Source organism: Bactrocera neohumeralis, chromosome 3 (assembly GCF_024586455.1).
Source record: "Bactrocera neohumeralis isolate Rockhampton chromosome 3, APGP_CSIRO_Bneo_wtdbg2-racon-allhic-juicebox.fasta_v2, whole genome shotgun sequence".
Classification (NCBI taxonomy): Eukaryota; Metazoa; Arthropoda; class Insecta; order Diptera; family Tephritidae; genus Bactrocera; species Bactrocera neohumeralis.
Window position 1 is genome coordinate 31,136,650 of NC_065920.1, and position 26,475 is coordinate 31,163,124.

The window sequence follows — 26,475 nt, forward strand, 5'->3', positions numbered from 1 at the left end:
TTCACGGAAGCAGAAACTTTATTTGTGGAGGCGTTCCACTCATTGAGAAGCTGAGGCAATTTTTTTATAATAAGCTACAGAATGATTTTCGCATAATTGGATTACGCCCAACGTCCCACTCAACAAATGGAAATTGCTAAAAAGTGCATTGTTACCCCAAGGAACGACTGCTGTTCCATATTCTCAGTTCATATGTTATATAGCACGTTAGTTGAAAATGTAAGATAATCTTCATATTTTTCATCTACCCGCAATTTTATTGCCTCTCTGCGAGGATTTTAAAAAGCGGAACCAATTCCTTCGTGAGCTGCAGGCATTCATTTTCTTCTACCATGGAAAATAGCTTACTGTCCATTAAAATAAATTTGACAATTGCTTCAGTGATTTGCCTTGACCTATTGATGACTTGAAAACTATACAATTTTGTACTTGCAACTCCAAGTCCTTTTCTTCGCAGAATGTCACTTATGATGGAAATCCGCGCCTGGGCGTAAGCATCTGAACTTCTTATAAGGCAGACCGCTTTTTGATTTTGATTATTTAAATATATTTATATTTTATATTGAGTAAACCTGCAATAAACTTGTGTCTGATAGCAGATGATTTCGAAACGGATCATAAAATTAACAAACAACTTCTAAAATTTCTGGCAAGAAATTAAAATTTAACACAAATTTTATTTTCGATTCACACACAAAAGTTTTTCTTAACGCTTCTTTCTGCTTTTGTGGAAACAGCATCACGCTAGCGTCGAAGTATATCAGCCTAAAACAGGTTAAAACATCCACCGATTGAAACATTCTGTATACCCGATTGTTTGTTTATTACATGCAATTCTTAGCAAAGGCGTGTCCAACAAACTTTTGGCACGATGTCCACGATTTTATTGCCAATTGTATTCTTTACAGAAATTCTGCAACTGTCTGTCTTTACATATACAAGGTCTGTCGCAAAAGAAACAGGACTGTTAAAAAAACATCAAAAAATTAATATTTTTCAAAAGTTATATTTTTTTATTCAAAGTAGTTTCCTTGTGCTTCGATACAGCGTTTAGCCCGGTCAATTAGCATTTCAAAAGAATGTTTAAGGTCAGTTTTCGGAATGCTCTTGAGAGTATTGGTCGTCGCCTTTTGGATAACTGAAATGTTCTGAAACCAGTGTACTTTCATGGGCAAATGAAGTTTTCCAAATAGGTAAAAATCACGGGGTGCCAGATCAGATGAGTAGGGTGAGTGATTAATGGTTAATATGGAGTTTTTTCTCAAAAAAGCCGATGACACGGCGCATTTTCGTGCAACAGGCACGTTACTACGGAATAGGCACTGATCACCATAAACTTTTTCATCATTTGAAATGTTTCAGAAAACGTTTTCCCAAGTTTAAAACAAAATTTAATATTTGCTCTTTGTTCAAAATGCATTTTACGACCGATGACCAAAAGCTGCTGTCACTTTTCGATCGATAACATCGATTGAAGTTATCCAATTGTCTTAAACTTTTTACAAAATGTCATGTTTTTTTGCGACAGACCTTGTATACTATACATCTTTCTTTATATACTATATACGATATCCAGTTCCGCGGATTTTGAGATATCGATCTCACATTTTGCGTCCTTCTCAGCTGCTCATTTGTCGGTATCGATGATATCGAACAACTTTAGCATATAACTGTCATACAAACTGATCGATTAAAGTCATGGTAATGGGTTCTGTAATATTTTTTCTTTAATAATACACCTGTGATTGCATTGGTGCGTAACCACACGAAATGCTACAAAATTAATAGCAAAGGCTGAAAAAAGAAGCCAATAAGACGGCTAGTAAATTGGTGTTTCATTCAAAGAATTGCAAAAGAAAATTGTAAGCTTAATAAAAATATCCCAATTATAACAGCAGCAGGTTTTTTCAAAGCTGTTCAATGGTTGTCGACGAAATATACACATGTTATACATCGAACACCGCATTTTATTTCAAAAGAAGTTTTCACAGACCAAAAATTCACAGCTGCCCGATTTCCAAGTATTAAAAAGTTAAAAATAAAGAATACTATAACCATAATTTTCCATTTTGCCCAAAATGTCATGAAAGCGCTCGGTCCTGCTTCCAAACTCATAAATAATAAATTCGGCTGGATATTTATGCTCTACACTTAAACGAATTCAATCAGAAAACAGAGGGAGAGCGTCCGCTTTTTGATTGGTTACATTCTGTTTATTTTGGCTACAAAAAGAGCTTTTCCTTATTCATTGCAAAATTACAAATTATCATAGGTTCTTTATTGAATATGCTACACAAACATGTGAACTGGCATTATTATTGAGGCAAAGTGGTAAGCATTTTTAATACCAAAGCATTTCAATAAGCCCCTTAACCTACAATCACCTGCTACCTTTCGAACTCGTAAATTCTCAACTAATACCGAATTTGCGCTTATTGCCAAATCGTAAAATTACAAATGACCTGCCGCACACCTCCATTCATTAGCAAAGGATTTTTATCCGCTTTATATACAACACAAGCATACACCCACAGTTATGGGTTATAATAAATCAATTTGCAATAACAAAAAATCCTCAATTTACAACAACTCACTCATATTTTGTGGCCTTTCATTTTTGCAGGTGGCCTCAGCGCCATGCCGGTGAGTCAGATCGCCAAGGATGTGCGCGTCATTATCATCAAGGGGCCGGGCAACACCATCACCATCGGTCACTACTTTCGGAATTTCTCGCATCTCGAGGTGCTGCGCATCACCGACTCGCAAATCCCCTCGATGGGCTCCGAATGCTTCTTTGGTTTAGTCAAGCTGCGCATACTGGGTGAGTACCGAACATAATAAAAATGTCTTTAAAACTTGGAAAGATCTATAAAATAAAACAAACCGGCGGATTATGCCGAAATAACTGTGAATGTGCGAAATGCTCGTATCATGATTGTAAAAACTTAAATAAAATCCGTAAGTAAGAACTCGGGGTTTTACGTGCACAATGCCAACAATCAATCAAAAATACCAAGAATGAAAACAAAATCAATTTACAATGAATGCAACAACAAAACAACAGCAGCTTACAGCAGTTATGTAAGTGGAAACGCAAATGGCCAAACACACACATGCGCTCATACAAACACATAGTGTGCTCGTAAAATCGGCCACCACAGCAAAGGACACAGCGTATGAACTTTATGTAGTGACAGCGATTACAAGGATTCAATTTTTACAAGCCGACAAATAAACCTGCGCAGGGCCCACAGAGTGGACTCGAAAAATGCGAATGAGTGAAATAAGAAGATTGCATAAAATAATCATAAAATGAAGGACAATCAATGCGCCGAATACAGCCGAAAAAGTGAGATTTTTTAAAGTAAACTCCAGCACCATGACTGTATGTATGTAGTAAGGGGGGAGGGGCTGTTGGGTCAGCACTGAGGTGGCTTATTGAATTCACACCAAAGGCGTTTTGCAATCACATTTAATATCGTAAAATTAACGAGTTGCTCTCTCAACGTAAAGGCATCCAGCCAGCTTAATAGCCTAAGAAGGGAAATAAGAACGAAAAGTGAATAACGGAACTCAAAGGATGTGCTTGCACGCGTAAATCGTATTTCATTTTGTTTTTAAGATTGTGGGGCAATAATCGCGCAAAGATTACGGTGTTAATAAGAAAGGTTTTACAGTATATTCTTGCTACTGCTGATTACTCTGCGAGTTTAATCCTCCAGTCATTGCGATTTGCAGCAGAGAGCCTTTGTGATATTAGTTAAATTTAAGATCTTTAAATTCATCTTTTTTATGAAAAATGTGTCCGCTTTGACTATATCTTTAGTTTGCTAGGTGATAACTTATCAGATTTCAGACTGATCACGGTTTAACAAAATATTCAGAAGTACGGACAGGATTTATTATCATCGCGATGAAATTTTTGTAAAAAAGAAATGTTTATGACCAAACTAAAACTACAAATTTCAAGTTCACAAGTATGGAAGGGTTGCATTTGGGTGCAACCGAACATTTTTTACTTTTGCAACTGGCAGAGATAACTCACATATTGGCCGATGTACGCGGTATAAAGTCATCCGGAAGTTTGAAAATATTTATGTAACGTATATGGGGGCCCAAGGAAGTATTGCATCGATTCAGGCCACTTTTTTCGAGAGAGAGGCTATTATCAAGAGAAGACTTTTAATTGTATGGAATGTATGGGATGTTGACCGATATTTTCCGTCATAAGTAGGGTGACCCATTTTAAGCTCTAAAAAATCGATTTTAAGCGCTTAAAAAAGTTTCAAAAAAGTTAAAAATATGCTCTTAAAAAGGTAAAATATGATGATAAAAAAATGTATTGTATTTCAATTCTTTTTGTGAATTTTATTGATAAATATTCAAATTTTACTACTTTAATTAAGAAAAATAATAAAAGTATATTTTCCTTTGTCCTATTTATTGCAATGCACTACCATGTGCATTTTTAGGCTTTCCAACTTAAAATTACGTCCGTATTCAGATAATATATCTCCATAAATTGAAAAAGATCATTCCACGTCACAAGATGTGGTTGGACAATATTTAAATTTAGTTATTTCATTTGGAGAGAACTTAGCAATTAAACTTGTTACTTGTTTATTTTCGAAAAGAACATTATTTATGTCCACAAGTACTTTGTAATCTGGGTTACGCAGCATAATTGCTTTAAATTTATTTAAATATTTATCATTTGAGAAATGGTAAATCTGAGAACATTTCCAAAAGTTTGTTTTACGCGAGGGTGCCTAAAAAATTTGTTAAATAAATGTTTGCCTTGTGAGTACAGTAAAACCTTACCTTTAAAAACACAGATTTGTTGCTTGCAATAAGCGTATTTACTTTGTTGAATTGACAACGGAAAAACTCAGCAAGTCTGTGCAATGCATGCGCAAAACATGTTACATGCATCATTTTTGGCATATAGGCTGCTGAGTCTGTTACGAAAAGTAAGACTTTCGAATATTGTATGCCTTCTGGCCATAATAATTACATGCTGTCATTAAAGAATGCAGCCACATTACTTGCGTTTGCCGAATCCAGCTCGGCTACATTTAAAAGGTAACACTTGTCTTTTTCTTCTTCTTCTTCAAGAACTCCAAACACAAAATTGGCAATATAACGTTGCTCGACGTCTGTCGTTTCGTCTAAAGACACCCAAATATATTTATTTTCCACCTTTTTTTTAAATCTTCCATACATTCGTAGTATAATTTTGGAACGTATCTACGCATTGTTGTCTCTGATGGCACGCTGTTTTCAGTATATTTTTCTAAAAAATTTACCACGCTGGGATCACGCATTTTTTTCAATGGAATATTAGCTTGCATAAACGTTTTGCAGAGATCCATGCCAAATGGATTTGATTCCTGCTCTTTATATTGTGTCAATAATGTTTGTTCATGTATAGAGTTGGTGGCGCGCCTTTTTGCCGCAGCCACATGTTTTGTTGAACTGAAATGTTGTGTGACGTTGAACATCCGTCCAGCGGTAATCGTTGTGTTGCAGTACAAACAAAAAAGTACACTTTCATCGCAGCGTAAGATGCCTCTATACTGCTCCGTGACTCTTTTTAAAAAAGATTGCTTCCATTCTTTTACTTTCGGCATTTCAACCACTTAACAGGTTTGACAACGTACTATAAAATTTTCTAAGCATAAGCACAATGCAATAAAGGCTGAAACAGCAAGGGAGGGGCATAATGATAGCATTGTCGGTGGTGTTTGCTTAGTAAAATATAAAGGTGTAAAAGAGACAACATGAATATTTAACAGAAACAGTGTTGTGAAAAATGGTAAAAAAAGGAATAAAAGGTAAAAATAAGACCTTAAAATGAACAAATACAAAAATATGCAGCATAAGCAATATTAAGTAAAATCATAAAATGGGTCACCCTGGTCATAAGTATAGCTACTGGGTTCCACATATTAGGTACCTTGGGGCTTAACCAGTTTTGATTAGACTTGGAAAACTTTTGGTCATAAAGTGGCTTACTTTAAACGAATAATTATTGCAAACTTTTATCCAGAAGGAATTTAAAATAGTGTTAAATGGGATATGTCGATAAAAGTTGGTAGAAGAATCGGCTTATTCGAATTTGGCTACTGTAGTTTTAGTGGTATATTTATTTTAGTGAGATATGGTATTTTAATATCGATCGAGAAAAAAACAATATTTTTTCTTTTTGAATTTGTCTAATTTATATTTACAAAATTTCAGAGAGAAACCCTGTCTGCGAACACCGATTTTCATTTTCAATATACAGCTGTTGACTGCTAATTAGAAACGCTCCCTTTTTATAAGGTGCTGATGAGTATAATGATTAAATATTTTGGTATACCGTTATTTATATTCTAAAAAAACATTGTTTGTGTTACTCTATGTACTATTAAATTCGCTCAGTTTTATAGTTTCAGAGTTGAAGTTATAGAAGGTGAATTAAGTGCGACAGCTAATTAGACAAAGTTGTTTAAAGAATTAAAATTCCTCAAGGTATTAAGTTTTATTAATAATATTATTGATTTCTGGTAAGGATGTGTTTCAAAGATGTGGTTTAAAGTATATTCAAGTTTTTTAATGGGAAAAAGCTGCAGCTGTACACCTGCCCTACTTGGTTACATTTTTGACCTTCGTCAGTCTGGAAAGACGTACAAAGAAATTTTGAATCAGGTCAAAAAAATTGTTTTCAACGTCTTCAAAAGTTTACAGAATTCTAAAACTATTTCCAATGTTACACGCAAAGAAAACCCCTTAAAAGCTTCAACAGAAATAGACCGCTGAATTACTACCATCGCCCGAAGAGACCCAAAAAAGAGTTCCACTGACATTCTACATAAAACTGAAGACGAATACAAATATTCAAGAAAACAATTTCCCGGCGTTTGTTCGAATTTGGGCTACACGGCGGAGCAGCACGCAGGAAACCACTTCTGACTAAAATTCAAAGTAAACAACGCGTAGACTACTCCAACTCTTATTGATTGTGGACAACAAATCAATGACAATATGTTGTTTGGATCGATGTAATCAAAGTTAATCGCATAGATCCTGATGGTCGAAGGTATGTTCGTCAACCAATCTATCAAGAATTTGATCCTCACTATGTTTCAAGCGCAGTGAATAATGGTGGAGGATCAACCATTAACGATTTATGTAATTTTAAAAAGGGAGAAATACGTCGACATTCTAAAAAATGTCATTCTGCCATGGACTAAGGAGGAATTTGCCTGTTATATGGAAATTCGAACAAAATAACAATCCAAAGCATACGGGAAAGTTGACACAAAAGTTTTTTGTTGAAAATTCCATAAATGGTTTGGAGTGGCCTGAAGAAAACACATCTGGGTTGATGTCTAAAAAGATGTAGGTACCAAAAATATCACAAATATGGATGTCATTTTTGATGAAATTAGGACCGCATGACAAGCAACACTACTGGTGCGCTGTCAGAGCCTTCAAACGTCAATTCGCAATCGATGTGAAGCAGTATTGCAGTAAAAGGGTTAAGTAACAAAATACTACCTGAAAGTAAGCAATTTTTTTAATAACAGTATTTTTTGCTTATAAAATATTTTGGTTTCTAATCAGCTGTCGCATTCAAATCGTTGATTCTACACATTTTTGTTAAAATCTTCAAAACAAAAAATGATTTTTAATTAAAATTTTTAGTAACAGAGTTTAAGTTTAACGTAAGTTTTAATAAAATAATAAAAGTAAAATTAAGTGATTTATTGGAAAATAAGATCATTTACTTCAAACTATGTAGCATTTCCAATTAGCTGTCAACAGCTGTATGTGATGGTAGCATCTTCTTATACGTAGTGGTTAGCTATGAAATATTGTGTTTTCATGGAAGCCTTGTTTCCAAAAGGGAAATCGTTTGCAACAAGTTCTTGGAACTATTTTTAAGAGACTCAATTTGATGTCAACTATTCTATGTTCATTTTTTTTTTTTTTGCTAATTTTTACTTTGTTTTATTTCGGTGTATTCATGTACGTGTACAGATGATTTATTCGAAATGCTTTGAGAGGCTAGAGAATGTTGTGCCGCTTTTTCAAATCAATGGAACGTAAACTTTTTGTGACAATCGGAGCTTTGGAAATCATAATTCGACTAAATAGATAGATATAGCAAAGACTGGATGAATCAGTTTAGTGGTTAATTTCATTAAAACTACTTTATAACATTTTTCAATACATATTTTTTACATATATAGTTTCATCCAACAGGAGTAAAATAATTCGAACAACACAGAACCTTTTTAATATAATGATGGATTTCATTTCCATTTCATTATTCTGTACAAATTTCATTGAATTGTCCAGTTAACCAGTGCAAAGAATGAAGTGTATTTGACTCAAAGAAAGAAAGCCTTTACCACCTATTCAGGATATTCCATGGTTTCGCCTCTTGATGTTCTTGGAATATTACTAATAATTTTCCTCAACTGTAGACTTTTCTATTTGAAAACTTCTGGTTTATAGTTGTGAAGAGGAAATAAGATATACATAGAGCTCTTTCAAACCATATAATAATATTAGATCTAGAAAAAATATCTGAGACACTTTAAAATATATAAATGTATATATAAAAGATCAGCATGACAACCTGAATCGATGTAGCTAAACTAGTTCCTCAGTTATTTAACGATTTGAAATTTTGCATACTTTCTTTTTCACCCAAAGAAGCTTCTCATTTGGCGAAAACGTATTTATTTGATAACTATAACATATTGGATATATCAAGTTCTGGAATGGACAACTTTTTTATTTGACGAAACATCATTACGAAATTTAGCATGGATTATTGTCCAAAGCAGCGGTACAATCTGCAAATAAATTATTCAGATTCCATCACTATAGCATATAGCATATAACATGTTCTTGTTTTGTGAAGCTTCGGTGAAATATTGTACGTTCTTTTACAATTTTTTTTTTGTTTGGTTGTGATTTCGACATGTAAATTTTTTTGACAAGAGAGCAGCGCACTAAAAATAAGCAAACAACTGGGCGAAGACACGCAATTGGTATGCAAGTTCTGTCAATATGATTTCTACTGACACGACTTATCAATTAGCAAGTCGACTCTAACAATGGTAACCCTTAGTATTCAATATGTCGATATTTATCAGAGCTTTCGCTAAACAATGGCTGTCTTTTGTACGATTAAGCTCACCATTTTGAACGATTAATTAAATGACCAATCGACCAATTTATGCCGCTATAATTCGCAGCTTTTGCTTAGGTAAACTTCGAAAAGATTATGAAAAACAAATTTGTAATCGCAAAAAAGTCTTGCGGTATTTTTATTCAATTCTTTTTTATTGAAATTGAAATGAATTTTTGATGACTCATGCCCAGCTCTTGACCGATGCTACGGCTGCTACTATGCCGGTCTCTTTCGACCAATTCAGCGATTTTATCGCAATTTTCGACGACAGGCCTTCCGGAGCGTGGCGCATCTTCGACCATCTCTACACCAGAACGAAAACGTTGAAACCATCGTGCTGCGATGGAAATGGAAACTGTATCGGGTCCATAAACTGCACAAATTTTATTGGCGGCTTGAGATGCTTTTTTGCCTTTATCGTAGTAGTACTGTAAAATATGCCGTATTTTCTCTTTATTTTGCTCCATGTTTGCGACGCTATAACTCACGAACGACTTAAAAGAAACGACAATCAATCAAACACGTGTTAGCGGGTGAAATTAGCTTTCCAAAAAGGTATAGCATGAGCCTATGCGACGAATAAAACTAGAACTACGCGCTTTCAGCGCCAACTAGCGAAAATACCGCAAGACTTTTTTGACAACCTAATATTTATAAGAATTTAAACAATTTTCCGACATCGTTTATCCATCAACTGATCAATAAGCAGTCAATTCCAATTTTATAAGAGAAAAATAAATTAGACAAATAAAAGTATGTTTTGAACGTGTCACTATTTTTAAGTTTCTAGCAAACTCACATATTGTACACATTTTACGTTCGCTTTCATAACGGTTGAAGTATACAAACTGACAAATTTCACTTTCTAAAACATAGAAAGTCGCTTATTTCATTACTAATTTGACTTTTGGCTTCATGACTTTTTCTCAACTCTTTTTTCGCTGCATAGAATTGAAGATTATTGCGCCATTCTCCACAATATATGTACATATGTATATACAGATACTGGCAAACAGTGCATTGCATGTTGCTCATACGCCACGTTGCCTCGTCGCCGTACGCGACGTACAAATGGTGAATGACACAAACCTTTTATTTGTTTAAAACTTATCCACATGTGACTGCAACGCCCCCAGCAACAAATCTGTACACGGAGCATAGCGGTAAGAGTGCTGGCGGTGTGTGGGAACGAGCAGGATATACAAATCCATTTTTTACACTGCTCAGCTGCTGAATTTTCACTTTTGCTGACACAGACAAAGGCAATCATTTTGAATTCCATTAAATGCGTACAATAACTGTAAAAGCGATGCGCACTTTCGGCCATATAATCTTTTATTTATCTTCTTTTTTCTGCATTCGCGATTTTTATGCTAAAAACAACGGTGTTTTCCTTGTCTCTTTAGCGGTTTTATTTTTACAGTTTCATTGCGCTTTTTACTGCGGCCTGCGAATTTATCCACTGATGACATTTTGTCTTTTTTGCCAGTTAAAAATGGAGATATTAAATTTAAATTGCTGCAGTTTCGTGATGAATGCACCGACTTTGATTTTTAAAGCGAATGGCAGTGCCAAATGACAAAAACCGTTAGCTGACCTTTGCAAATGTTATAAGGAGACGTGGATTGGTTTTATCCAAAACAAGAAAAATGTTAACTTCGGTTGCAGCGAAGCTAAAATACACTTTACAAATACAAACGATTCTTTCAAGAACTTGAATTTGATCGGCTAGTTTGTGTGGCTGCACGTGCCCAACTGCAGTACTTGAAGCTATTATGGAGGTCACACCACCGCTGCATCTAGTGATCTAACAGGCAACGACGCATACCATGCTCCATGCAGCAGAGGGTTTGGTAAAGGGAAGATAATGCTGTCTCAACAAATGAAGGTCCTAGAGTAAGCCATAACACTGGCCTTTCTTCTAAGAAGTTTAAAGTTACTCTCGGCAGTAAGACGGAATGAAGTGATTCCACGCTCGACCTACTGCTGAAGGGCAGCACTATCCAGTTGTACACTATAGGCTCGACTCAAAAACACAGGCATTACAGGGTATATACCAACGGGAGGTTTTCTGAGCATCTTTCAAGCAGAAGTTCTAGAAAGTTCTTTGCTAGAAGTCAGTATGCAGAAATCAATCTCCAACGCAACTATCGCAACAAGCGTGGCCTAAAAGCAATTCAGCAGATTCAGCTTATGAAGTCAATTCGCTATTAGTAGAGGAGTATATAGGAAGGCTGAATCGCTTATCAGTTTGCAACCGTGTACACCTGATCGGGGTCCCGGGGCATAGAGGGGTAGCCGGCAATGAACTGCCTGTACAAGAAACTCTTGCACAAACTGCAAGGCTCAAGGCCCTTGGATCTATATACGTGGACAGGAATTACATCACCTCCATCGCGCCCAGCAAGTTCCTGGAATTGTTCAGATTGATGGACCTTTGTGACCATCTGTGATATAGGAGAAGGCACAATAGAACATAGGTCGCTGTGCAATAACTAAATTATTTCCCATCTTCTATGACAGCTACATATATGCTTTAGCAGAGGCGGATCCAGAAACCCCACTACATTGAAAAAACACATTATAAATCGTAGACATGACATATTTTGTTGCAATGTGTAATACTCAAAACACAAAATGATGCAAACCAAGTTTTGAGAATCTTTCGGGAACTTCTTCTGCAGTGGCTTCAATGTCATGATTTGTGTGCAGCAACGCTAGACTGATCAAACTATCTTGAAGAATGTTCGTCCTCAGCCACGTTTTCATGCGGCGAAATGTCGAAAAAGACTGTTCAGAGCTCACATTCGTCGCAGAAGGTATGCAGAATATGTGATGAAAACTATGCATTATGGGGTATAGGTCAACATCGCAGTTCTTTAACGATTCCAATATAGTAGTCGGTAACTCGTTGTATTTTGGTTTTTGCTTTTGTCCCCAATGGCACTGCCAGTGATCAAGATCACTCTTGAGCTTCAAACGTCGCACGACGTTGTCATTATCTAAAAGGCCTTTGAATCTATCTATCGAGTTGTCAAAAAGATTTTCAATTTCTTTCGTTTCCAAAGCACATACTTTTTCAATTGAAATCCACTCAATACTTCCCTAGAAAAGCACGTCTTCAAATCTTTGCCAATTGTATCCAAAAGAGGAATGTACAGTGAGGCCCTATAGTATTCCCTGTATATCGCGTTGTTTCCTTATTTTTCCAGCTACTAATTATTCTATGTTGGAAAACTTGGAGGATAAGCCGCAGAGAATGTATCAATCAAACATATCACAGACCGAGCTGAATCCCGCGCCAAAAATTCTTGCACATATCTCGTTTAATGAAAAAATAAAATATTTTAGGCTGCTCTTTAATGCTTAGCAAATCATGTACAGCTAGTTACGAGTATAACAAAAATAATATAATCTAATTTTCACAGGTGCATTTCTTTTAGTAACTATGTGTTCAGTTTATATAGAAGCTATATGTTGTAGTAATCCGATCTGAACAAATTTTTCGGAGATTATATTGTTACCTTAAGCAGTAATCCATGTCAAATTTGGTGAAGATACATTGTCAAATGCGAAAGTTTTCCATACAAGAACTTTTTACCGATTGTTCAGTTTGTATGGTAGCTATATGCTATAGTTAACCGATCTGAACAATTTCTTCGGAGATTACATTGTTGCCTTAGAAAATAATCTGTACCAAATTTGGTGAAGATACATTGTCAAATGCGAAAGTTTTCCATACAAGAACTTTTTTACCGATTGTTCAGTTGGTATGGCAGCTATATGTTATAGTGGTCCGTTATCGGCCATTCCGACAAATGAGCAGCTTCTTGAAGAGAAAATGACGTTTGCAAAATTTCGAAACGATATCTTAAAAACTGAGGGACTAGTTCGTATACATACAGACGGACGGACGGACAGACAGACAGACGGACATGGTTAAATCGACTCAGCTCAACATACGAATCATTTATGTATATACTTTATAGGGTCTCCGACGTTTTCTTCTGGGTGTTACAAACTTCGTAACAAACTTAATATACACTGTTCAGGGTATAAAATCAATAAATGTTAAAATTGTATTAGGAACCCTACTATGTCGCATTAGAAGTGAAGAAGTGTTTATTTATGAGTAAAAGGTTCTCAAGTGAGATCTCAAGTTTTTTTCGCAATGCCAAAGACAACGTCGTTACTCCCCACAATTTTGTCGACGGTTTCAAAAACCCTAAAGCATTCTGATACAGGGTCTGCCAAGTTTTGCGAAAATAACTTGTCTTGTTGTAAAAAAACTTGTCTTCAGAATTTCAATGTCCGGCATATAAAATGTCGGTTTAAAAATATTACCACTAAAGTTATACACAAAGTATTGCAGTGCACATAGCTTAAGTATTGAAAGCAAAAATGTATATTAGTTTTAATTAGCAAAAACTCTTTCTAAATTTTTCTACAGATTTATCAAGAAACAACATCACGAATGTAAATCGAAATAACTTCCGAGGACAGGATAATTTACATGAGTTGGACTTGTCCAAGAATAAGATACTAAACATATCCAGTACAACGTTTGGTCATTTAACCGTAAGTATGCAACAACAACAAACAATTTAACAACCTTGAAAAGGCAAAATATGTCGTTAAGAGAAAGTCAATCAGCTGCCCAAGCAAACCAACCGTTTAATGTTTAATTTGCGCCTCACAGTGATTGCCTTCAGTTCTTTTTCTCGCTGCCACTTTTTGAGAGACGCCTTGAGCATTCATTTTAAAATTCATCAGAATGCGGGTGGAAAACGCGTAAATACCAACTTAATGTAATTATCGCATTGCACCGCCAAGGCGCTCGGCTGATGAGTTGACTGTGAATATATGTACGTTTGTACATATAGTATGTATGTTTTATATGGATTCAATCGGGCCCTAGCAACGGAAAGCCATTGCAGCTTCGTCGCTCGCCGGGCTTTAAGCTCGTATTTACTTTCATTTTGTTTAAACTGCCAATAATGCTCCTCTCTGCCGTCTTATTCGCCGAGTTTTTATCACCCGAACGTGGGCGGTAATAAATTTTACGTGTTATTTTGTTTTATTTCCTCGCTCATGCGTTTTGTGTTTGCTTTTGCCGTTTTTTATTGCTGTTGTATTGCACATTGCAATATACACATTATGCTTCTTCGCTCTGCATCTAGTTAACGGTACTCAGCATTCTACATGCAGCTGCTCTTAGCCGTGCGTTCAGCCTTAGTCTTACGGGTCAGCTGTATCTCGGCAGGAAACATTTACAAAACTTTACTTTTTTTTTGGATATTTATACGAATATATAGGTTTAAACAGGACCCTTTGTTCCGCTGGTGGTAGAAGTGTAGCGATTCTGGGCCAAATTTGATGCATCATCGTAAGACTTTTACAATCTTCCTATCTCGTTTAATCGTTTTGTTAAAACCATTTGGAGCTCTCAATGAAACAACTTATTATTCAAGGTTTCGGGCCTGTTAGATTCTAATAATTCTGTATCAGATCAAGTTATGGGTGTATTTAGTTACATCAAAAGATTAAAAAAAAATCTCCCTGTTGTGTACCCTAATGTACCAAATTTCCATTCATTTTCCCTCCCTACAGGGTCCTATTTCACCATCGCATTGTGCGCGGGTCAGCGTAAACACTTAGTATGTGCATGCTTGCACTCCTCCAAGATTTTCTAGTGGACCGTGCTCGTAAAATAAATAGCGAATGCGAAAATTGCATGCCTCGTCTTGTTTTTTTAATTTGTCTTCGATGGCAAAGCTTCCGCTTACAATATTTTACAACGGTCCCGCATTTATATTTCGAAAGATATTTATTAGCGATTACTATGGATTAATAAGGATAGAGTGTTTGATGAATGAACACATAGCGAAGGAAACTAAACGAAAATTTATGAGCCACCTATTTCGAGAATTTAGTGTGAAATCTTGAAAGTCAAGAGAGTGTACAGGAAACATAAATTGTGGTCACAAATTATAGCTTAACAAAAAGCGAAAATTCGTCTTTCCGTTAACAAGTAAATAGTTTTCTAAGCATAGACTAAAGAGTGCAGAAATGTAGTATACATTTGGTCGAAGCTGCAGTACTCACACATTCGGTTTCACTTTCGACTCAATTGAAAATTCGAAGCTCTTTAAACGAGAGCACAGAAAACATTTAATTATTTTTGGAAGTTAATTTAGGTTACTGCTTATAAAATATATATAATGACCACACACTTCAGCGGATTTTAGTCGTCTGCGAAAATATGCTCTGGGCATCATCCACTTGATCACTTCTGGGGGCTCTACAAGAGTATGCTCCGGTCTTGAAACCTTTTGTTAGTCCCAGTATCTTTTTGTAAAATTTTCGAGCATTACCCCTGTCAGCCAGCTGTCCAGCTCTTCGTTCTAACACATTTCGATCTCTCTCATTTTTTGTCTGGAGGATGGAGCCATATATAGAAGTTCACGCAAGTGAGGAAAGTTCCCTGAGCGTCATTTACTTGGAAGTGGCCAGAAACGACTCTTTTACATATCTCTGGGTAGCCAAAAAAAAAAACATCGCTCTCCAGGGTTGTGCGCTTGTTTTGAGACCCGTGAGGAAAAAAATACCCCCAATGAAAAGGACAAAACAGCCTCGAATGAGAGACCCCCCTTCTGATGACGACCAAAACCTGAGGGACTAGTTTGTGAATAATCAGATAGACAGACAGACTGGCAGACAGACAACCGGATACGGCTTAATCGACTCAGCTGATAACGGTCGTCATTTATATATAGTACTAGCAGCCCGCACCGGCTTCACACGGGTATTAAAAAATCATTTCAAAAGCTATAATTTTGTACACACACTCCCACACATACTTTCTAGTTTTTGCGTGGGGTCATTAAAAACTTAGTTAAATTAAGGAAAATCGAACATAAAAGTATATTTTTAGGTATTATTATTATTTTTTTTTTTTTAATTTTTGTAAAAATATCTTTACTATATATTTTATTTTCTCTGCTCTTGAAAAATAATTTATTGAGTCAGAGCTTCCCTGTAAACGATATTTGATGTTAATTTATTTTGTGGCAGCAATATAAATTGATTTTCAGGACCTCCGACCTGCGATAGACCAACATACAGTTGGCCATGAGTAGGTCAATCCATACTAATTCGAAAGTTTGGCTTGGGACTTGTTTGTAGTTAGAGCAAAAGATGTTTTCACTGGAAATTGAAGCCGTTCAAATGGGATTGGCAGATCACTTGCGATCATGTCGTAATCCTCAGTATATGAGCTACTTGACCAGCTGTTGGGCCGGCGATAATGGCTGCTACAATAAAATTGTCCTTCAATTCCTTCATATTCAGCCTTGTCCCATTGCACATGCTTGGAGGGCTTAATTTCATCAAAATCATAATTGGAATTCCAATTTTTAAAACCAATTGTGGTGGCAGTCCAGAAGGGTTTAATGAATTTAGAAACTCCTGGGGATTGTGGACTGCATCTTCGATATTAGTCACGGTGTATATCGAATTGTGTTTTTTATTTTTCCGGAAACTTTTAGAATAATTAAATTGTTTATTTCGTTAACACTATCATTCCTGGGTGACACTATTGCCCTAGAACACAACCAATAAAATTCCTTTTCGTGCAAATTTTCGATATCAGGGCATATTGCATCTATTAAAATTTCTAAACTATGGACTCATCCATAAGAATATTACAATTGCACCTTAAATTTGGAGTGTGGAAAATTCCTGTCCCAAGTTTAAACAGTCGCAGTGGAAAATCACCATCAGTGATTCCATGAAGATGAGCTCTCATATTCGTCCGTTATTTTATATTTTCACTCGAAGTCCATAAGTGCAGCGATATTAAGCATGCTTTGATGACATCTGCTCACATACCTCTGTTAATGACAGGAAGAGTTTGTCAGAAATCTCCAGCAAATACAAAAGATCCCGCCCATGAGATCAAAAGAGTTTCTAAGCTCTTTTAATGATTTCTGTCACGGCCTTTATATGTGCTTTATGGCTAAGTTGGCCCATTTTTAAAAGATAAATGAGCTGTTTTTTCATCCTTTAGAAGAGTTGCAGCTATTCCTGACGAAGCAACTGCTATCCCTATCTTCCCTGATTATCTTATTTTAGCAAGTATTAAATTTGCAAGAAACGTCTTGACAGGCGTATCCAAAAAGAAAAGTTGTTTATGTTATTAAATCAGTTAAATATGTTAGAACAATCATACAATTAAGGCCCAGATATGATTCCCTCATGCTTTCTTAAGAAATGTGCCAAATATATATACCAACCCCTAACAAAACTATTTAACTCATCTCTCAAGCAAGGCTTATTTCCAACCATATGGAAAAAGTCATTTATAATTCCTTTACATAAGAGTGGATTTAGGTCATCTATTGAAAACTATTGAAAAGTTGTCTGCAATACCTAAACTTTTTGAAGCAATTATAACAGACGACATTACCTTCCGGATCTCTCCACTAATTTCTTGTTCTCAGCACGGTTTTCGTAAAGGGAAATCTACCATAACTAATTTGCTTGAATTTGTATCACATGTATCAACGGGCTTTAGGGAGAATAAGAATACTGATGTTATATATACAGATTTTAGTAAAGCTTTTGATAAAGTAAACCATTCAATTCTTTTGAATAAACTTGATCTTCTTGGTTTTCAACCAATATTTCTAAAACGGGTTGCTTCTTATCTTAGTAATAGAATTCAACAAGTCATATTTAAAGATACTTTTTCTGACATAATCAATGTTCCTTCAGGCGTTCCTCAAGGTAGCCATCTTGGTCCAATTCTGTTCTTGTTATTTATTAACGACATATCATCTGTTGTTAAGTTTTCAAAAGTTTTATTATATGCTGACGATGTAAAACTTTTTAAAACATATACTTCAAACAGTGAAAGATGTCAGTTGCAAACAGACTAAAACAACCTAGTTTCTTGGTGTGATAGAAATGACATGCCATTGAACCTTAAAAAATGTAAAACGATGTGCTTTTCACGTAGAACTGTAGACCCTACCTCATACGCAATACAAAACTTTAGGTTGGAGCAAGTATGCAGTTTTGTTGATCTGGGAGTAACTATGGGCCCAAACTCAATTTTAATCTTCACGTATCTTCCACGGTTTTTAAAGCTAAAGGCGCTCTTAGTTTTGTTAAACGTTGGTCTAAAGAATTTAGAGATCCGCTTACCACAAAAATTCTTTTTACATCTCTGGTGAGGCCTATATTGGAGTATGCTTCTGTGGTTTGGAACCCTAGTTACCAAGTCCATTCGGATAAGTTAGAGTCCGTTCAAAAACAATTTTTACTTTTTGCCTTAAATCATTTGCATTGGGATTCCAGTTTAAATCTTCCCCCTTACATTAACCGTTTAAAACTTATAAATCTCCCGACACTCGCTAATCGTAGGGAGATGCTTGGTATAATATTTCTTGTAAAACTCATGAATGGGTCAGTCTGTAGCCTATCTCTCTTATCTGATATTAATTTTAACGTTCCCGCTTGCCCTACCAGGCAGTTTAGACCCTTACTTTTAAAATTTTCTAGAACAAATTTTGAGTTAAACGAACCATTCCGCCGTATATGTCATGATTTCAATTTTCATTCCAGCACATTTGATCTAACAGACTCACTCTTTACCATTAAAAAAATTATTTTATCTACTCTTAACAAGTAACATTTAATAATTATAAACTTTAATCTAATTCTTAATTTCGGCTGTTGAAATTTTTGTTTCTGTAGCTGAGCAGCTTAAGATCGCAACGCTTAAAACTCTCTTGCCTTTTGTGACTCGGCTAATTCCGCTCGTTCGCGGATTGCGCCCCTCGCGTCGGTTGGGCGGGAGGAGGGTAATCGTTGGGTATTATTATTATTATTATTATTATTATTATTATGCTATAACTCGCCCTTTTCTGTGTGTTGCAGCTCATCTAAATGTTAAATAACATTATCTCTCTAAATTTAACATTCTCTGTTATAAATAAGTCATGAAATTTTTTTTTTTTTGAATTTACGCTTGTAAGTCGGTTAAAAATGAACATTTTCCGAATTTTTATTATAGATAAATTAATCATCAATGAAGAAGTCGAAATAAAACTTAGTACAAATTGTGCCACTAACGTGTGGTTACACTCATACATATACGGATATGGTCTAATCTGGACTATACCTTTTCTACCAGCAAACCGATTATGAGTGCATTCATATTGAGTATGAATACCTATGTCTATGTTTATAATGAATATAATTTGTTATACTTTTCTTTACTTTTCTGAAAATAATAAGGGTAGTTATTATATATTTTTAGTTCTGTACTTTTGGTTAATATTATGCCGTGTTTTGTGGTGTCAGATATTTTAATGAAATTCAATGAATGGTTAGTGGTGAAAATGTGTTAAACCGATCTATGAATTAGCTTTAATTCTTTAAACTAATTATAAGTATTTGAAATCTCATTGCCGATTTTTCTAAGCTTCTCATACCACTGTTCAATATTTGCTATAAGAGATTTTATATATACGGTTAGATACTATTATTCGTATTGCCGATTTTTTAACAAAATCTAACTTTTGTCTTTTTCAGGAACTTCAAAGACTCAATTTGGCTGACAATTCCATATTGGAGCTCGTGCCACGCATATTTTTCCTGCTCAACAAATTGCGGTATCTGGACCTGAGCGGAAATCCATTGCAAGACCTGCCGCCGGATGTGTTTCGCGATTTGCCGGTAAGCCGTGCTATTGTATGCACGAACATAATTCCTCTGCAGTCAATCAAATTCGCAGAAACATACGCTTACTGTACTTAAATTGCGCACATGCGGCGTGTGGAGCGGAGAGAAATTACTATTACGAGTTAGATTGAAGAAATAATCAATCGGAAATTGAAATGAAAAACCTATTCAAACCAATATTTTTTTGTACTGTCTCCACCTTCTATTTAACTGTTGTTTCTTTATGCCTTCCACAGGAGCTGCGCATTTTCAAATGCCGTAATTGTCAATTGAAGAAAATCAATCCGCAGTTATATAACTTATTGCCAATGCTGCAAGAGCTGGATCTGGGACGTAATGAGGTAAGCGTGGCAAATTCGCGAGCGAAATTATTTGCATGTGTCTGTGTGCGTCTGTATATTTTTATGAACTCACAAAGCCACACCTTAAATCAATGCTGTGTTTATTTTTGCAAGTCATCGCTTTCGGTTGAACATTTTTGCTCCCTCACAGACAATGACTATTGACTTTTGACTTTATTTCTTCTTTGCTTGAATTGTACGGAGTTCTTTGAATGTTGGCAAACATCATTTCATTGTGAAAAATTAACCGTCATCTGCAATTTCCCTGCTTTGGCGCTTTTTGCTCTCATTTCAGTTTAAATTCCTCGACAAGGATGAATTTCGCGACGTGAAAAACCTCACCAAAGTCCTACTTGATGGCAATCAACTGTCCGTCGTTGTTGATGAGCTGTTTCGAAATCAAAACGTGCTGCAACACTTGGGTAAGTTTGTTAACAACAAAGTGCCGCATACAATTTGCTCTTTAGTGCGCCTAAAGGCCAGCTACACTCTACTGACGCACTTCATATTTCCCATCCGCAGACTTATCGTACAATCGTCTGGCGAAAGTGCCCAATGACTCGTTTAAACATTTGGGCAATTTGACGTTCCTGGATTTGTCATACAACAAACTGGTGAGACTGGAGCCGCAATCAGTGCGGCGACTGAACAATCTGCAAACGCTGAATATTAGCGGCAACGTGCAGATGAATTTGCTCGACATGCGCGAAACATTCGAGGTGAGTCTAATCCATACAAAATAGTACATCATATGAATGCAGAAAAGCGTAATCGAGTGAGAGTATTTAGGGAACTTACTAGAAATACAAATTCGAAAGTCATTTCCTGGGTTTAATTGCTTTATTTTTCGTGACAGATGAGCAAAGTTAAGGATCACTGAAAGTAGTTCCGCAAAATACGTGGGATGCGGAAGCAATTTATTGTCCAGATCGGGTAATTTTTGAATCATGACAGGAAGCATAGACCATACCATTAAAACAATATCGAAGTTTGTGTCACACTCACATCTCGGAAAGAAATTATCCGACTAATGTAAAAATGGTTTGCGTTCTTGCCATTTCGACAAACTGCAATTTGTATATTGGATACCTTTTGAGAACCAGAACTAAAACACAATAGAACTTTCAGTTAAGATTGTATATTCAGTATAACTCTTTGCTACTCTTTAAGCATCAGTAGTCTCTTATATTAGGTAAGTCGATTGCTTGAAATATCCATGAGAAGACCTTGAATATTGTGTACATTAAATTAGATAAAGGATAAATTAGGAGGATTGCACTGAGACTTAAGGTCTATTGTGCCCTCTCCTAAGTCGCAACGACTCATTTAGCCACAACATATTAATAAATTCCAATATATACATACATCGCTTTGAAGCTATGTGATTTCTATTTGGAAACGTGGATTCCAGAGCCTTTTTCCTGCGCCTACAGCAGTCCATAAGCAGGTGTTTTGGAGTTTCAGGCAAGTGATTCTTGAGCTTACAGTGGCCAGTGTAGAATGCGACAAGTAGTCTGAGTTTGTCTTTAAGGATTATTTTATTCTTTTAAGGTTTTAACCACGCTTCGCAACTTGGCATGGTGCATACCTTGGAGTTGTTGCCAATAGTAGTTATGTATATAGCTCTATGAGCAAATAGTTAGAAGACTGGAAGCTGTTTGCTTAAGGTTTCGAAGATAATATCAGCAAATTATTATTAGCAACAAACAAGCAAAATAGTTAGTTTTCCTAAAACCCTCTGTTTGGAAATGGAGTATACTGAAAAAGCTACAGTTTTCATAATGGTTTGTCAAAAAAGTCTTGCGGTATTTTTATTGATTTTTTTTTTTTATTGAAATTGAAATGAATTTTTGATGACTCATGCCCAGCTCTTGACCGATGCTACGGCTGCTACTATGCCGGTCTCTTTTGGAATTTTCGACCAATTCAGCGATTTTATCGCAATTTTCGACGACAGACCTTCCGGAGCGTGGCGCTTCTTCGACCACCTCTACACCAGAACGAAAACGTAGAAACCATCGTTGTGCGGTGGAAATGGAAACTGTATCGGGTCCATAAATTGCACAAATTTTATTGGCGGCTTGAGATGCATTTTTGCCTTTATCGTAGTAGTACTGTAAAATATGACGTATTTTCTCTTTATTTTGCTCCATGTTTGCGACGCTATAACTCACGAACGGCTTAAAAGAAACGACAATCACAACGACAACGACGTATTAGCGCGTGAAATGAGCTTTCCAAAAAGGTATAGCATGACCCGATGCGACGAATAAAATTCGTGTTATAGAACTACGCATCTTTCAGCGCCAACCATGTAGCGAAAATATCCATTTTTCCAAGACTTTTTTGACAACCTATTATTAATGGGAGGAGGGAAAGTAAATATAATAATCGTTAAGTTAATTTTAGAAATTAGAACGGACTTCAATAACAAAAGTGTACTAACCATTTACACACTTTAGATATTTCGGAATATTCAAATAAGTTTAGTGAATAGAACAGAGGAAAGCTCGGTATACGTAGATCGAAGATTTAATAATCTAAAATTGCAGTAAGAATTTTAAAACTGGGGCATGATATGAAAACAAAAGAGTAGAGATCAGAGTTAGGTGAGAAGATGGACGTATTTCAGTTCGGCAGTGAGAAAACTATTTTCCGTTTTTGTAAACTCGGTTAAGCTACAAGCACATAAGTATGTAATACTTGCAAAATCGGACGTATCCGTTTTGAGAACTGTTAATCCAAGATATATGCTACCAAACCATGCTGCATGGCAACGGCGAAATCCCGATAGCATTGAAAATATTTTTCCTTAAAGATCTGCAATGACAAATAAGGTTACCTGTTTGAAACTTCGTTAAAGGTAATTTTGTAAAATGAAGAAAATTTGTTTAACATCAAATTTAACAGGCATACGGCTTAATTTAAAATATTTTGTAGAAGGGTTGCCACCAGCTTAAAACATATTAAATCAAACATATTAATTGAATACGTGCAATATTTTAATTTTTCGGCGCCATTAAGTCCCGTTTCATATATTCGTATATTCTAACTAAATGTCGACAGCATCATAGGTTAATCTGGCAGAACAGAGAGCTACGTATAGGCCAGTTCTGGTTCTTTGCGATACTAGATAGAGTTCAGTTCCTAGGTCCATGAGGTATAGTCATCTTTCAGGATGCCTGCGCTTGGCGCTAATTTTAACATACTCTGTGGCCTCGCAATCAATACCTCCTCCAGTGTATCATACCGTGGTGACTCCAGATGCTTACAGCGTGCCAATGCGGAACAAGTGCATACGACATAATCCATTGTTTCCCTGATGCCTAACTCTAGACATTTCCTGCAGTCTCCTCGATCTGTCAGCCCCATCATGTGGGCGTGTATCGCCACTAAACAATGACCAGGTATTATTCCGATCATGTTCCTCATGTGATCACGCTTTCGGGTTTTAGCCGTACACCATTCTTGGCGGTCTCGTCCACTTTTCATTGGTCTCGATGCCTTTGTGGCCTGACACACAGTAAAAGTGAAGTCGCTTACTTCTGGCAACACTTTCCAGTGCTGCCCTGCTTCCAAAGACACTTCTGGCCGATATGCGATGCGAGTTTACTGCCTTGATTGCTGCTTGGCTGTCAACATAGATGTTGACTCTGGAATTACCTGCAGGTGCATTAGAGACCAGCTCTACGGCTTTCGCAATAACAAAAACCTCAGCTTGAAATATACTGCAGTGGTCCTGCAACTTAAAAGGCTGTCTTTACGCCAACCATCTTTCCCTATGTTTACTTTGAATCTTCATTCCTAGTTGAAAAGTGGGATCATGTAGTCGGTGTTTACCAAGCCGCCATTACTCACCGAGCTATGGCCGAAGGTTCTATATCTAAATTCTCCTGCAACCCATAGTCAATTTTGTTGCGTAGTTTTTAGCGAAGTGGTCTATATTTGGTAGGTTTAGAACCAGTTCAGGAGCCGTTGGAGTTGTTTTTAAAGCTCCCGTTATGCTCAGCGCAGCGAGCGTCTTAACTGGCTTCCGTTATATGGGTTTCCGTACACCTATTCACTATACAACTGCACTGTAAAGCAGAATTGGTCTAACAATTTCTGTGTAGTACCTGTGCATGAGAGAGGGACAGATTTTTCTTCCACGTTGTGCTTCTACAGCAGTTTGCTGTCCAAGACTACCCCAAAGTACTTGGTGCGGTCCTTGAGAGAGAGTTGTGTCCCATTTATTGAAGGGAACCTGTATAGAGGAATTTTATGCATTCTTGGGTATACAAGCACATCCGTTTTCTCCGAGTTCAATCCCAGACCCGTTAGTAATACCCAATTTTGGAATGTATTGAGAGTGGTGGTCATTAAACTGCTAATTGTCTGTCAAAAACTCTCTATTAGGGGTTTTGCCGTCTAAATTCCTTAGCAGTTTATTTAGCACTAATATCCATAGAAGAGGGGAAAGCACTCCACCTTACGGAGTACCTCTACAGACTACCTTGGCCATTCTAGCGTCGTTCCATTCTGCTCTTATCCTTCTTGAGGTCAAAAGACTTCTGACCGAGCTTTATATAGCAGGATCCACACCTATTGACTGGATACTATTCAGAATGCAACGCTCGAAAATTTGAACAGGAATTCTTAAGGAGGGTATTCCTTATATCTAGAACCCTTTCGATATTAAGTACGAGTTTATGGAGTGCAGTCTCTAGTGATCTGCCCTCGTATATGCGTGCTTGGACAAGTTTCTAGGAGGGGCTGCGGCTGAAATGTGCACGTCCAAGATTTTCTCCAGCGTTTTCAGCTGGAAAGAAGTTAAGCTTATAGGCGTAAATTCTTTTCAATAAGTTGGATTGTTTCTACTTGCCTGCGGTATGAAAACTACACTAGCCTCTCTTCATGAGTGTGGCATATAGCTGAACTTCATTCATCCCCTAAAAATCATCTTTAGCCACGGGTCGGATAGACAGAGCACATCGTGTAGCATTGCTGGAATGAATCCGTTCGTACGGGGAGATTTATTATATTCTCCATTAAGATGTGTTCGGGAAAGTTTACCGCACTGCTCCCTTCATAGCTATGACACACCGTGTCCCTACAGTCTGAAAATTGCATGTTTACTAGATCTTCCAATGAGTCCTGGCAGTTTTCTATCCACTCTCCAACAGCATCATAAGAAAAGTAACTTAGTAAACTGCTTCTGAGGTTTCTGCGAGGCCACAATAATGTCACATATTAAAGTCTACATGCTACCGGCGAAAGTAATGGACCTTTATACCGCAATTCACACATAACACACATAGCAAATATCAAAATTTATGTTACACGAACAAATTGTATATATCAAGGACGTAAACGAGAGCTAACTTTGAATGTAAGATAACACTGAAAACCACATAATCACTTAAAGCAATTACATTTAATCTCGCATAGCAATTATATAATCTATCTCTGTGCAAATATTATGTTTGCCCAGTTTAAGTACCAAATCTACAATATAAAAACTTTTGCACGACCAAAAACAATAAAAACTTGCAATAAAACATACCGAACTTCCTGCTCAACTACTCAAAATTCGATTACCGCCCTGTGCTCATTGCTATCACTTACGGAATTTAATTTATCTGCTCTTGTTGTTGTTGTCTCCCATTTTCAGGTCATACCACAGCTGACACATCTCTCGGTCGCCGACATGGGAGTGCTGCCGATGGGACTGCTGGTGCCGTTCAAGCAGCTGCGCTATCTCAACATATCCGGCAATCATTTGGACAATATGTCACTGCAAGTAATCGATCCGTGCCGGGAGCTGGAGGTGAGTGCACAGATGAGAAGAGTGAAGCGAGCGAAAATCCGGACAAATTTATAGAAATAAGTTGAAACAAAAGTTTTGCGGCCACTGGCTAGTTGAGCGTGGAGGCGCCTAAACCGAAATAGAATTGAATGTGTGTGTGTACGTGTATTTTTGTGTTGGTATGTGTGTGTACGTCATGTCTGTCATGGCAGTAAAAAGCGATATAACACTCCCAACAACAATGTCCAAATGTTAGCACAGCGATAAAACCGAACACAAATTTGTGTGTGGCATGCAAGCTGGCAAGTCCAAAGCGTTAGCGCTTAAAATGAATAGAAATGAAAAGTAAAGTAGAAAAACAACAAACTTGAAAAGAATATAAACCGAAGGCAAAAAATTTCGAGAAAACG

The 26,475-nt window shown here is 36.6% G+C and overlaps 1 protein-coding gene across 2 annotated transcripts in view; it reads left to right on the plus strand.

Annotated features, from left to right (window-relative positions):
• LOC126753112 (insulin-like growth factor-binding protein complex acid labile subunit) overlaps window positions 1–26,475 on the plus strand; it is a 241,287-nt gene that overhangs the window by 189,889 nt on the left and 24,923 nt on the right. For both annotated transcript variants that reach the window (XM_050464287.1, XM_050464286.1), the window contains exons 5-11: window positions 2,624–2,821; window positions 13,641–13,768; window positions 19,790–19,933; window positions 20,176–20,280; window positions 20,576–20,702; window positions 20,803–20,999; window positions 25,931–26,086. In XM_050464287.1, the coding sequence (XP_050320244.1) occupies window positions 2,624–2,821; window positions 13,641–13,768; window positions 19,790–19,933; window positions 20,176–20,280; window positions 20,576–20,702; window positions 20,803–20,999; window positions 25,931–26,086 (1,055 nt within the window). The remainder of the gene's footprint in view (window positions 1–2,623; window positions 2,822–13,640; window positions 13,769–19,789; window positions 19,934–20,175; window positions 20,281–20,575; window positions 20,703–20,802; window positions 21,000–25,930; window positions 26,087–26,475) is intronic.